We start from the raw sequence: 15,069 nt of genomic DNA on the forward strand, positions 1-15,069 counted from the left end.
ATAGGTTTATAATTATGGGCCTCCATTACACACCGTCCTTTCTCTTTCCCTTCCCTAGTGGCCATGCTTTCTGAGACCATGTCAGCCTCGGTCTCTTACCTCTTTATAAGTCAAATAGATGCTGGCTCTAGCCATGCCCTCCTAACTGGCCTGGTAAAGTTGTCAGCATTCACCCGAAGACTTCACCTCTCCATGGTAAACTCACACTCTACTCGTTGGCTTTGGGATCTCCAGATTTCCTGTTTACTCCTCCTAGCTCACTGATCATTCTCTGTGGTTCCAGGATAGGCCTCTTTCTTTATCCTTTATCCATAGGTAAACCAACCTGTACCAGGGCCAGCCACTGGCCTGTGCTCCCACACAGCATACTATTCACATATTTTTTATTAACCAATATTAATGATTATTAAACTATTTTATCCAGCCCTATAGGTACAATGGACTCATTGGCAAGCTAAGAATCCTCTTGCAGGTGAGCCTGTACAAAGCACAATTGCACAGTGGCAATAAGTTCTGCTCCACAGTACAGTGGAGTGCAACATTTCACAACCACATATTGCATATTTAATAACAATCGAGAAGAAAAGAGTTCCACATATCAAGACATGAAAAGTATGTGATCGAGGTCTGTCACCTGTTTTCTTGTGGCCTGTGAGCATGAATAGTTTTCTTTTCTTTTTTTTTTTACACTTTTGAACAGTTCAAAAGAAACCAGAAGAGGAATAGTTCTGACAGGTGAAATCTACACAGCACTTAAATGCCAACGTAAGCAGGATTTCCCCAGAGCTGCACACCCCGCCCCCCGTCCCCGCCCTGTTCACTGGCTGTCCTGGCTCATGCTATGAGCTCACAGAGTTTGCACAGCTAAATATTGATCAGGTGACCTTTTTTTTCTGATAACCCCCAGGATGTTCTCAAGCTGTACAGTTTCTGCCAGAGGCTCTTGTTCTTGGGGACTGGGGGCTGGTGTGGGGTGGGGGTGGGGGTTGACCTGGAGTAGAGATCAGTGACCTAGGTGAAGCAGAAGGAATAGGACTTTTTTTTTCTAGTTTATGGATAAAGGAGGACCCAGATCATTCCACATTATTGTAAACATGGGGTAAGGTCCTTACACACTCTTTTGTGAGAAAACAGGAGGAAGCATTTGAAACTTCAACGCCAGACAGAGACTTCTTACTACCTTCTATGTGCTGCACCATCCTTTCCCACAGACCACAAAGACCCTGCTTCTCTGATGGAGGTGAGGGCTGAGCGCTGTTCCTTTTGGTCCCTAGGGCTGTGGGCTGTCATCAACAATGCTGGAATCATCGGCTTCCCCATAGACGGCGAGCTCATTCCCATGAACGATTACAAAAGATGCATGGCTGTGAACTTCTTTGGATCTGTGGAAGTCACAAAGACATTTTTGCCTCTGCTTAGGAAATCCAAGGGCAGGCTGGTGGCTATCAGCAGCATGGGAGGTGAGTCACCATCGTCGCACATGGTTGGTCGGTCAGTCATGGGGTGACAGTCACAAGATTAGGTGCTTACGTTCTTGGTGGGCTGGACAGGAAAGCCAGGGCAAGCAAAGGCAAGGCTGGGTCACTCTTGGCTTGCGTCTCCTCTAGGGCCCTTACAAATCTTTTCATCCACAAACTCTTATCTGCTGTCTAAATGCATGTTTTCAAAGCTCTCTGAACCCTGCTCTTTGCTCTTTACCCTAAGCAAGGCAGGCAAATATCACTCCCTGTTTACACTGCGGAAACCCCATGAGTCCTTCTCAGTTGTGTTACCTGGAGGACTGTTCCCTGGGATGGGCAACCTCAGTACCACAGGTCAGGATGTAATATTTGCTGACTTATGTTGCCCTACTTCAAAAAAACAAATAGACAACAATTCAAGTAAACAATGTCCGTGCATTGGATGTCCCCAAAGTCTTCTTGAGCTCTGGGGAACAAACAGTTCTGGGCTTGATGTGCTAGTGGCTTAGGAGGAAACATGATCTGAGAGTTCACTGCTGATATTTTTTTCTGGGTTTGAAGCAGGGAACATGGAGGGAGACTCAGGATAATGAATATCTGTTCTCTGAAAAAAGCCCTGCTGCCCTGGCCCATCAGATTAGCTTGAATCTGGTCTCTCTGTCACCTCATGAGCTGGAATGATTAACCCTGTTTGGATTATTTGAGGCTGCAGAGCAACAAATAACCCCATAGAGACAATTGCAGGCTGCTGTTACATGGGTAGCTGGTCTGCTAGGCAGAGAAGAATCCCTCCAAGTGCGTTCTCATCTGAATCCCTGGAATTTTCAAATACCCAAAATTATGTCATGATACTACACAGATATGAGGAGTTTTGAGATGGAGATACTAGCCTAGATTATGTAGATGAATCTGACATAGTCACAAAGGTCCTCATAGGAAGCAGGAAAGTCAGAGTCAGACAGAAACCAGCACATACTACCCAGCTTGGCTTTGAAAATGGATGAAGTGGCCACGAGCCATGGCATGCAGACAGCTTCTAGCAGAGGGAAAAGTGGAGGGAAATAATTTTTCCGTAGAGCCTTGAGGAAGAACCTGTCTTGCTGACATCTTAAGGATAGTACATGGGGACTTACTGACCTCTAGCAGGAAAAGATAATAAGGTTACTTTTCTAAGTTGTTGGCAATTGTTTTTTAATGACATCAATAAGGAGGTACTATAAGTACTTTGACCTGGATAGTTTAGACCCACTTCAGTTTCTTTTCAAATAGGGAGTACTTATCCTTTATTGGTCAATCAAAGCTCACTCAGCTTCTTGGTAGTTTTAACTTTAACTTCGATGTTTGTTAGCCCAATGAGCTCCCTTCCCATAGCTTAGCACGCTCCTTCCCCTCTCCACAGCTTGGCACGCTCCCTTCCTAGACAGCACCAGGCCCCTGTAGCAAAGGAAGTAAATAATCAGCCACCAACCCCCTTTACCTTGGGATGGCACTCCTCGGGGGCAGCTACCACCCTAAGAGGTGGTAAGAGCCCCTTAAAGTGACCTTCAGGTCTGGGCAGCTGCAGGACTCTTATCTACAACTTGGGCAGCAGCCATAGATCCTCATCCGCCATGATGAAGCCCCTGGTTCACACGTCTACACGGGGGTCTCCATCTCCTAGCCCCTTCTGGCCCCTCCTAAACTTCCCAGGTTATAGAGATCACCTCAGACAATAGCCAGCACTTCTTTTCCCTTCTCTCCTGTGAGAAGAGGTCTTCTGGCCTCTTTACTGGCAATAAACCTTTCTCTGTACCTGGATGTCTGCATGGTTTTCTGGCAAAGTCTAATTTATTCTAACAACATTCTTTTTTAAAAAATTTTTAATTGTTTTTGTTTTATTGTTTTTTTTATTAGTTTTACAATTACATGGGCAAGATAATGAGTACATTTCTTATCAAGCATTGTAGCCTCCTCCTTTGTTTCCCCTTCCCATCCCTTCCCATCTCATCCTCCTCCCACTGCCCCCACCCCCCACCAAAGTTGTAAAATTCGTTTTCGACATAACGACTTGCACGTCTCTTTGTTGCAATGGGCCCACCTGTATCCCTATTTAAACGATTTGTTTTTCCCCTTCCCCTCCACAAATTATAACAACATCAAATACAGTGAAAGCAGGGGTTATACTGTGGGGGAGGGATATACAAAGCAACAAAGAAATAATCTTATAAATGTGTCTAACAACATTCTTAACAAGACATGGGTTCTTAAAACAACAATAAACGCTCTTTTGTAATCTCAGTCTGGCTCTCTTTAGGCCAATATTAATCTGTAATTTACATCATATCCAATGCTTCTAATTGTCTATTCTAAGTGCTTTCCTGTTCCCCAAATTTAAAGTCTGTTCCAGCTCAGCCTGATGGCTGACTGAAGATTGTTCTGGACAACAATAAAAGACTATCAGAAAAAATAACTAAAGCAAAAAGAAAAAGACATAGAAAAAGAAAAAAAGAGAGAGAAAGGCTGGGGGCACAGCACCTATTTAGCAAGTTCTAAGTTCAATAACCATTAATCAATCAATCAATCAATCAATTCTGTTCCTCCCACTTTCACATAACCAGGTCTCCATGGACATTTTCTCCTCATTCTAATTTACACCATAGTGAGTTAACAGTTAGCATTTTTTTTACATCTCCCAAAGGCAAAGCAATTCAGAAAATAGCTTTTATTAGACCTCAAGGATAGATTGAGAGGAAGGCTAAATTTCATACCACAAAACATATTTTAATGCACATCCCATTTGGTTACGTCTCTGCTTGGAAACATCTTAGCTTCTAGCCCCTCATCTTGGAGGTTACCTTCATTTCTCTGCTTTTTCTCGTTCCCAAGTCTTGACTGTCTTTCTCCCTTTCCTTTTCTGCTAAATCCAGAATGTTCATCTCTCATTTTCCTTTTCTCAGGTGCTCAATAAACCAAACAAAAGTGAGCAAATACACACTGTAAGGAGAGGATTATTATTATAGTCTGTATTCACTTCCTGTCTGGAATTCTCACAAGCAGACTGAAGCCATCAACGTCCCTAACTTCCTGTTTCTCTCTTTGTCACTCATTCTCTTCATCTTTTCCTTCCTGCTTTTCCTTGCTAACTCCTTGCTACTCCCTGGGTCTCTCCTTCTACCCCAGGGTCCTGGTTCAAGAATAGCTCACAATCACTTCCTCTGGGAGTCACCCTACTTGCTAGATGGGCGACAGTCCAACTAGCAACTTGGCTAGGGGCCTAAGTGGCTACTCTAAGCCTGCATTTTCTCCCCATAAGTGGGTGAAGTAAAGGCGCTGACCACACAGAGAGGTCCTGAGGAGCAAGTGAAATAATCTATGTGAAGTTCTCAGCATTGTTGCTCTTATGCAGGGGGCAGATAACGACGATGGAATATTCCCTGTAGATTTTTCCATGTGCACTCTGTGAGATGTGTCTCCTAAACTACTATATTTACCATGTCTCCTCTCCCACACATAGGTTAGCACTTTATAGACACTTCCAGCAAGCTAGTTCCATAAATATTTAACTACAGATCTAAAGAATTTAGGGGCAACTCTTTGTACAAAGGGCAGGTAGAAAATCCTCTTGTTTGTGAGATCTGAGAACTTTTTCTGGCCAGTTTTCCTCTTAGGAAATCACCTAGTAAATTGCAAATATATAGTTGTGCATAGTGCTTGTATGTGAACAGTTGAGAATAAACCCTTCTGAAATGGCTCAAGCCTCAGGGACTTGGAGTTGATTGCGATTTGAATCTTGCCTTTGATACGTCAAGGGACTTGGAGTTGATTGCGATTTGAATCTTGCCTTTTGACATGTCAAACGGCAGGAGATAGGGTAAAAATCAGGACAGCATGCATTAAGGGCAAAGGTACTGAGATTAGCAATTTTCAGTCTCTGCCCTCCACATTTTGGGGAGGGGTGATTCCTTCGGTGGGTGGCTGGTTGTACCATACTTTGGTAACAAGGTCCCAGGCTTTGCTTTATTTTTAAAAATTTCATCTTAGAGCTTAATTTATTCTTATGTTGTTTCTTTAAGTTGAGTGCTGATGGCTCACATCTGTAATCTAATTACTCAGGAAGCTGAGAGCTGGGGATTGTGGCTCAAAACCAGCCCAGTTGGGAAAGTCCATGAGACTTTTATCTCTACTTGACCAGCAAAAAGCCAGAAGGGGGAGCTGTGGCTTAACTGGTAAAGTGCCAGTTTTGAGGGGAAAAAAAAAAAGGTATTGCACCTAGGCACTGAATCCAAGTCCCAGGACCTGCACACACAAAACATTTATTGTTGTATATTAATTGTATAAAAAGGTTTCATTGTAATATAACTATACATACATGTAATATGCTTTGAGTCTAATAACCAAAAGGCTTGTCACAGTCTGTGAGATTGTCACATTACAAGGAAACCATCAGGTATTCTTTCAAGCTTCTGCTAATGGAAACCTGTCTTTCCTGGAGTCATGGGTTGATTTGTATTTATTAGCATGGAAAGTGGAATAAAGGAGTGAATTTCCTTACCTGACTCCAGCTGAGTTTGGTGTAGGCAGAAGCTGGCTGAGAGCCCTCATTGCAAAGCTAGTAGCGACAGACAAAGCTGCAGTAGGCATGGGGCCTTGGTGCCTCCTTTGCTGAAAGGCTGCAATCTTCTGCCCTCTGCTGTGTAATTTCTGCATAGCTAGACCTTACTTTCTGGTGTTGATAATTATGGCCAACAACTATGAAGCCTTGTGTCATCTCAGAGGACATGAAGACATTGGGGAAAAGAAAAGTGATCCACAAAGTGAATGCTGGAGGGGCTGGGAAGGTGGCTCAGTGGTAGAGTGCTTGCCTTGCATGCATGAGGCCTTGGGTTTGATTCCTCAGCACCACATAAGCAAAAAGAAAAAAGCCGGAAGTGGCGCTGTGGCTCAAGTGGTAGAGAGCTAGCCTTGAGCTGAAGAGCTCAGGGACAGTGCCCAGGCCCAGATTTCAGGCCCCACGATCGGACCACCCTCCCCCCCACCCAAAAAAAAAAGTGAATGCTGGATTTGTCGCCGGCCACGTAGAGAACAAAGCCATGGAGAGGTTCACAGAGGCAGAAAAGCTTGCAGGGGAAGGGTGTATTCATGGTACCTACATTAAGTCAGAATAAGAAGGTTGCTGTCTAGGTCCAGGAGGGGTGGAACGAGTGTGTAGTTCTGCAGATGATTGGTTAAAACATGTCCTGTTGGTGACTGGGTAGATTCATCTCAAGCTGTTATAACAAAATGCCAGAGACCGAATGGCTTAAACACTGGAAACTTATGTTCTAAGATTTCTGGAGACTGAAAGTCAGAGGTCAGGGTGCTAGCCTGGCCAGGCTCTGCCTTGCATATGGCCCCTCTTTTCTCTGTCCTTACATGATAGAGGGAGGGAGGAAGCCGTCTGGTGTCTCTTCTTAAAAAAACTCTAATCTGTCTGGAGGGCTCCATCTTTACTACTTATTTGTGTCCTGAAGGCCCCATTTCTAAATACCATCACGTGGACGGGTGGGCTATCCACGTATGGATTTTTGAGGAACGCTATTCAGGTAATAGTTCTCCCACATTACAGCTAACCTTTGATATGTTTCTCTCACTAGGGATTAGTTTGCTTATTATAGAATTTTACCCAAATATAAGCATGGCATAGAATAGATATTCATTTTTGTTTGCTTTTCTACTTCAACAATAATTACTTTTAGACATCTATGTGGCTATATACAACAAATTCAATCCTTTTGATGGCTGAGTTGTGTTCCATTATATAGCTGTACATCTGTCCATTCACCCAGTAAATGCTTTGTTGACCAGGGAAAGTTTTGGCAAGATATGGAGCTATACTATTTTAGGTCCAATGGAAGTTTGTTTCTTTAGTTAGGAAGACCAGAAATCTGACTCAAGGTATTAGCAAAGCTGCTTTCTTTCTGAAGTCTTTGGCAGAAAACTTGTCCTTGACATTTGCTTTCCATAGTGGTTGTAGATCATCCTGGGAGTTAGAATCCATCCTCTAGGATGCTCTTGGGTTTTTTTTGGGGTCAGTCTTGGGGCTTGAACTCAGGGCTTGGGCACTGTCCTTGAACTTTTTTGCTCAAGGCTAGTGCTCCATTTCAGGTTTCTGGTGGTTCACTGGAGATTAAAGTCTCACAGACTTTCCTGCCCAGGCTGGCTTTGAACCAGGATCCTCAGATCTCAGTCTCCTGAGTAGCTAGGATGACAGGCGTGAGCCACTGGCTCTGGGCTAGGATGCTCCACTAAGATCATCTCATCCTGGTTACATCTTCATGAACGCTTATTCCAAACAAATCACTTCCCACTTTCTAGATTCCTCTGGTGCTATCTTTTAGACCTCTTTACTTACAATGGATCTAATGACAAACCTGGCTTAAGGTTCAAATTCCAGAGTCCCTAAGTTAAATGTGATGAGGGTGAGACAATGGCTATCTGTCAGATGACTAGGATCTTTCTCATATCTTTCCGAGTTGGTCCCCAGGTGCGTACTCTTCCTCATTGCAACAGGTAGGTATGAGCTGAGTTTATTCAATATTTCTGTAGTGGATTGAGTAGTGGATTCCTCAAAAGATACATGATCAGAATCCTCAGAATGAAGGTTGGTTACCCTGGAAAGACAAGTGGTTGAGGCTGATGATCCTACCACCTAAGTCACATTTCATTTAGAAGTTGTGGGGGGAGTGAGCTTTCTACTGGGCTATTGATTATGGCAGCTACAATGGAGTTGCTAAGAAAGATGGAGGCCAACAAAGCCACATAGACAGGAGTAAGAATATCTGCTCTCCTGACTACAGGTGGATGAAAATACCACCTATGATTCTTTTTCTCTCCCATGTTCCCATAGGATCAGTCCCACTGATGAAGATGGCGGCCTACAATTCAACGAAGGCTGCCCTGACTATGTTTTCATCTATTCTGAGACAAGAACTTTCCAAGTGGGGAGTAAAAGTCATCATTATCCAGCCTGGAGGCTTCCGAACAAGTAGGTGTCCGAGCCTAAAAGCCCCTCAAAGTTCATCTGGGAAGGAACCACCAAAGCCTTCTTGGTCTAAGAGAGAGCATGAGTTGAACCCCTCCGTGTTGTCCAAGAGGAACATAGCAAGACACTAAAGGAGTGAACACAGTAGTAGCCATCCAGAGCCGGATTCCACTCTGATTGGTACAGAGGTGTCTTGAGTGGGGTTCAACAGAGCCAGACAAGTCAGAGAGCAAAGAGTTGGTTAGCATGAATGGGAAAAGTTAGGGTCTCACCCTCCCACAGAGGCTGGGAGACAGAAAAACCTTCTTGGGGATGATTCTATTTCGAAACAATGGCTCTTTGGACCTTCAGGGAATGATTTAGAGTTGCAAGAGTGCTTGACGCCAGATCCCCACGTATGGTGTCTGGCTTCCTTCAATCCTGCCAGGGGCACTGTATTCACAGTTGGTTAATGAGCTCGTAGGAGGCAAGAGACCAGAAACACCTCATGTTTGTATTTAACTAAAGGTAGAGGCAAGAAAAGTCATCCATGGGGTGACAGACAAAGAGATTCTGGGACATTCAAACAGTGCCCCACAATAAAAATAGCACACACATTGCACGCTTAGCAGATATAATCTCCCCTGCTTTGCCTCACTTAATTCTCCTTACCTGTGCTATAGACCTCAGTCTCCCCCTCATACAGTGAGAAAGCTGAACATGGTGAAGTTTTAAGGAGCTTTCTTGCCATAGTGCTAAGGTTTGGGGTTTGGATCTGGCTCATATTAACCCATTTATTGTCCCCTCAAGTGGCAGGGGATGGGCAGGTTGTACATGCCCCAAGTGACAGATGGTGGTTGACAGATATTGAAGAGCTTTCTGCCCCATAAAACAAGCTTCTAGGGCTGTAAGATATTTAAGTAGTTGTCAAAAAGTCCAGGAAGTAGAGAGGGAAAGGAATCCCTTAGCTTGGAAGGCAGGGACTTGGGAGAGGGATAGAAGTTCACACAGGCAAAGGCTGTGTTTAAGACTCAGAACCAACTAAGTAATTGTTAGGGTAATTGTTTCTCTAAGTGCAGCAGTGGGGCTATTGAAAGCTCTTTTACATTTCCATAATTGGATTTCAGGATCTTACAGGTCAGCCCCATCCCCTCTTAACCCTGGTATTCTAAGTCACCCAAGCTAGCACACAAAGGCTCTCCCTGCAGAGGACTCAGCAGTCTTGTACTGGGCAGGACAGAGTGTGGGTGGCTGCGATCTTATTGGAAAGTGACCTGCTGTAGCTGCTGAAATGGAAAATGTATGTGCCTCTTGACCGGGTGGCTGCACTTTGGAGAATGTTGCTTACAGAAATAAGGACCAAGCGCAAACAGGTAGATTGTGCAGGTCTATTCAGTGCAGGATCGCTTACTGTGGTGAAAGCTAGCAAGGTTTGGAAAAGCTGTCCATTAAACTTTTCTATTGCTTCTGGCTTAGATCTATAGCCATTGATGTTCTATGGCTTAAAAGTATAGCCATTAACTAGGAGTAAGTGAGGTCTGTGTTCTATTACCAAGAAATAAAAGCATTTTTTGAAAACTATATATATATATATATATATGTATATTCCTTTTTAAATTTTTAAACATTAATTGATTGATTTTTTTTTGTGTGCCAGTACTGGAGCTTGAACTGAGGGCCTGGATGTTTTCCTTTAGCTTTTTCACTTAAGGCTGGCGCTCTACCACTTGAGCCACATTTCTACTTCCAGGTTTCTGCTCATTAATTGAGATAAGAGTCTCTCAGATTTGTCTCCCTGGGCTGGATTGGAACTAGGATCCTCAGATCTCAGCCTCTTGAGTAGCTAAGTTTACAGGTGTGAGCCACCAGCATCTGGGTTCTTTTTGCATTTGTTCCTTCCTGGTAAAATACAAGGAACTGAACTTATATATATAAATACACATTTGAACAGTATGAATGGTAGGAAGACATCCAATCTAATCTAGATAGTGAAGCAGTATTTCTCGATATTTTAAACTAAATATATTGTTTAATTTTATGTTATGTGCTCTTATAGAAAGATATTTATAGTTAATCATATATGATTTATATAAAATTTAACCTATGTTCATTAATTTAATCTGTACTAAGATTGTATTAAATTACATTTAAAATATATTTTAAACATTAAATTAAAATTACATATGAGACACTTTAAGTTATATGTTCAATTTTCTGTATCAATATAGATTTATTTCTATAGTTAATAAATTATGTGTATGCTGTATATGTATATGCATACAATATGTATGTACATAGAATGTATTATATATAAAATCACAGATATTGCATTATGTATTATATATGTAACAGTCATCAAAAAAACATGCACTAAAACATCTGTAGCTGCCTGGTGTTAGTGGCTCATGCCTGTAATCCTAGCTAATCAGGAAGCTGAAGTCTGAGAAGTACAATTTGAAGTCACTGGGCAGGAAAGTCCATGAGATTTTTTATCTCCAGTTAATCACTAAAAAGGTGGAAGTGGAACTGTGGCTTAAATGGTAGAATACAAGCTATGAGCAGAAAAGCTCAGGGACAGTGCCCAGGCCCTAAATTCAAGCCCCAAGCCCCATTTCCACCCCCTCCCCCCCCCCCCCCCGCCACAAGTCTCTGTAGCATATTCATAAGAGCTTCGTATTTGTAAAGTCTCATCTCAGTACCAATATATTGGATCAATAGTCTCTGGCATATTAATGCCACGGGATGCTATGCAGTCAAGAGAATGAGTACACGATACATACGTGGGTAGACCTTACAGACGCTGTGATGGCTAAGAAGTTGATGCTGCGAGCATACCACATGACTGCACGTGGACAGTACTCAAGACCAGGCAAATGAAACCTGCTTGTTTCCTGAGCGCAGTGGCTGCTGGTTGCTTGTTATCTTTCATCTCACAAAAGTCCAGTCATTTGTGCTGTTTCCTGTACATAGTTTTGAAAGCAAACACCCATCCTTACCCGCAGAGGCCACCTGACTCTTTCTTCCTTCCAACATCTAACTCTTTCTTCCTTCCTTCCCTCTTGTATCCCAGATATCACAGGAACAAGTGATGTGTGGGACAAGATGGAGAAGAACATTCTGGAAAACCTCCCCCAAGAAGTGCAGGAGGACTATGGTCAGGACTACATTCTCAAGCAGAGGAACTTCCTCAAGTTCATGCATATGAAGACCAGCCCAGACTTGACCCCCGTACTAGAGGCCGTCCAGCACGCCATCTCTGCTCAGAACCCTTCTCCCTTCTATGCTCCGGGGAAGCTGACTTACCTATGGGTCTTCTTTGCCTCCGTTTCCCCTACCATCTTATTGGATTATATTATACAAAAACTGTTTGGCGGAGGACAGGACATGCCCAGAGCTCTAAGCATGTCCAGCTAAGCAAACAAGGCCTGGAGGGAGGAAGACCTTGAAGGAGTGGGAAAAATTATAATCTTAAAGAGAAACTGGAAGCATCTCATTAAAATGATTTCTTACTTCCATTCATACTTTGGAAATTATTGGTTGAATTGGACATAGAGTTCAGAAGGCTGGAAGGAAGCAAGAAGCACCCCAGAGGAAAAAAAACAAAACTGAGTACTTACTATGTATGCACCAGACGCATCTCAGATACAGGCACACCTCAGAAGACACATTGCTGGTTCTGACCACTATAGTGACGTAAATAGCACATTCAAGCAAGCCATGGAAGTTTTCGATTTCTCAGAGCATATGAAAATTATGTTTAAGCCAGGCGCTGGTGGCTCACGCCTGTAATCCTAGCTACTCAGGAGGCTGAGATATGAGGATTGCGGTTCAAAGCCATGCAGGGCAGGAAAGTCCATGAAATTCTTACCTCCAATTTGCTACTAAAAATAAAAATAAATACATCAATAAAAGCCAAAAATGGAGTTGTGGCTCAAATGATAATATGCTAGCCTTGAACAAAAATGCTCAAGGTCAGCACCCAGGCCCAGAGTTCAAGCCCCATGACTAACCCCCCCCCAAAAAAAAGCTCAAAGTCAGCACCCAGGCCCTGAGCCTAACCCAAGGATCAACACAAAACAAAAACAACCAAAAAGCTATGTTTACCCCACACTATTAATTCTATTAATCATATAATAGCATTATGTCTAAAATATAATAATTATATAATTTGCTGAATGTATGCAACATTTAATAATCATTATATAATATATAATATTATAATATATTAATTTTGAGACATAATGCTATATGTGAAATATTATATCTTAATATATTTTATATCTTAATTAGAAATACTTTATTGCTAACAAAAAGCTAAGGACCACTTGAACGAACTTTTAGCACATCATACGTTTCTGGTATTGAAATGTTTTTTTTTCCCCACAATTGATCATGGCTAACTGATGGGCAGGGAGTACTCGAGCTTAGGTGTGGGCAGCAATTTCTTAAAGGAAGACAGCTGTCCTGACGCTTCCTTCCATGAACATTTTCTCTGCAGTGTGTGAGGTTGTCTGGTAGCATGTCTCTCACAGTGGAGCTTCTTTCCAAACTGCACTGTGTCCTGTCAAGTGGTCTTGCTGCCTCAGTGACCAAGGTTCTGTAAGATCCTTTGTTGTCATCTCAGAAGTATGCACAGAATCTTCACCAGGACTAGATTCGGTGTGAAGGAACTACTTCCTTCGCTCAGCCAAAAGAAGCCATGCTACCCACTACAGTGTTGCCAGGCAGTTGCAGCCACTCGGTGACATCTTCAGCCTCCACTTTTTTTTTTTTTTTTTGTCGGTTGTGGGGCTTGAACTCTGGGCTTAGGCGCTGTTCAGCTCAAGGCGAGTGCTCTACCGCTGGAGACACAGCACCACTTCCTGTTTTTGAGTGGTTTATTGGAGATAAGAGTCTCACGGACCTTCCTGCCTGGGCTGGCTTTGAACCATGATCCTCAGATCTCAACCTATTGAGTAGCTAGGATTACAGGCGTGAGCCAACAGCGCCTGGCCTTTCAGGCTCCACTTCTAATTGTAGTTTTCTTGTTCTTCCTGCCACACCTGTAGTTACTTCCTCCAAGGAGGCCTTGAGCCCCCCCCCCCCAAGTTGTCCACATGGGTTGGGATGGACTTTTTCTAAACTCCTGTGAATCTCCTCCCATAAATTACCAATGTTCTGAATGTGAATCATTTCTATGAGATTTTCTATCAGAAGAATCACTACCTCCTATAGATACCTATGAAGTTGAAGAAAGGAGGCTGAGGCTAAGTGAACATCTTAGAGCCATTCTGGTGCCTCTTGCTGGGTGGAGGGAATTCTCTATCCAGTGCTGAAAAGCCTAGAAGTGAGAGAGGCCATTCATCAAAAGCAGATGCCTAGCTCAAAGTGAGCTAGGAGGGCTCTGCTTCAGAAATGCAGGTGGAAAAGCTTTGCATAAGAGATTGCTCTAAGTCTGCCTTGATTACCACCCTAAATGGCTTGAACCATCCGTCTCTGAGTAGCTTTTACGATTTCTCTAAGTGGAAGGTTGAGGCCTATATTCCCTAGATGGAAATTTTTTTTTCTGGTACCTGAGCTTGTACCTGAGTATGTCCATATAAGATCTGGCACCTTTCCTTTTTAGTGGGGAAGGGGAACCCCCCTTCCCGCCATCCTAGGTGATGGGTGTACCTGAATCCCTGGAGACAGGGGCGGGGACTTGGACCATAGGTTACTAAAACCTGTCAGTCCAGTGTTGGGACTGGGAGTTTCCCGTGACCCTGCCCCCTGACCCAACCCTGTTTAGGTCTGGACCAGCTCAGATGCTATTACTCGATGCAATATGTCTCTGTGTTTGTTTGCTGTCTCCTGGCTCCGGGCTCCTTCTCCAGTCACCATGGAGTCCCACTTCAGCTCTTCTATGGAGCTGATTTGGTTTGTTGGTATTGTTTTTACTCTTTATTTCCTCTCTAGCCTTCACAGTTCAGTTTCCTAACAGTGTTAAGTATATTTGCTGGTTGCTGGTCTTTGAACAGGAGCCTGACACGCAGTCACCGGTCTTTTAATAAAGACTCCAAGAGTCAACCTCTCAAAATATGACTTCTCCATTTTCTCAACATATAACAAAATGTATTTGTGTGTGTGTGTGTGTGTGCATGCGCGTGTGCACATGTGCGCGTGCAAATGCACACAGGGTGGGGTGGGGGACAGCGGGGATCTTGGGACTTGAACTCAGGGCCTAGGTGTAAGTCTTTCCTTCTCCATCTTCTTACCCAGTCTGCCACCGTAGACCTTCGGCAAAAACAAAACTGCTTCCCCGGAAATCAGATGACACAGGCCTTTCCCAAAAATAGGTGAGGCAGATAGCTGCAATCTCAAAAGGCAGCCTCTCCCCCAAATGCAATTTCCTTCTCCCTTGTTTGTGCAGCTACAACTGTAATTATTAACCCCTTCCACAAGGCAGTATCCTGCTCTCCTGTTCCACAGGAACCCAGCCCTATAAAACTGTGTTTATATCCCTACCCAGCCGCCACTCTGCCCACCAGGTAGCCTGACAGGTTACTGACATTAAAAACTCCTTCTCCTTTGTATGTGACCACATGTCCGAGTGATTTTTTGGGGGGGAAGCCTTTCACTGGGCATTGTCCTTGAGGTTTTTCTTGCTCAGGA

General features: G+C 43.4%; 1 protein-coding gene across 1 annotated transcript in view; it reads left to right on the forward strand.

Annotated features, from left to right (window-relative positions):
- Positions 1-11,912, forward strand: part of Hsd17b2 (hydroxysteroid (17-beta) dehydrogenase 2) — a 30,427-nt gene extending 18,515 nt beyond the window's left edge. The window contains exons 3-5 of the mRNA XM_013012832.1: positions 1,275-1,460; positions 8,326-8,463; positions 11,510-11,912. Of these exons, the coding sequence (XP_012868286.1) occupies positions 1,275-1,460; positions 8,326-8,463; positions 11,510-11,853 (668 nt within the window). The 3' untranslated portion in view covers positions 11,854-11,912. The remainder of the gene's footprint in view (positions 1-1,274; positions 1,461-8,325; positions 8,464-11,509) is intronic.
- The last annotated feature ends 3,157 nt before the right edge of the window (positions 11,913-15,069 follow it).

The sequence above is a fragment of the Dipodomys ordii genome, unplaced genomic scaffold, assembly GCF_000151885.1.
Source record: "Dipodomys ordii isolate 6190 unplaced genomic scaffold, Dord_2.0 Scaffold18, whole genome shotgun sequence".
Classification (NCBI taxonomy): Eukaryota; Metazoa; Chordata; class Mammalia; order Rodentia; family Heteromyidae; genus Dipodomys; species Dipodomys ordii.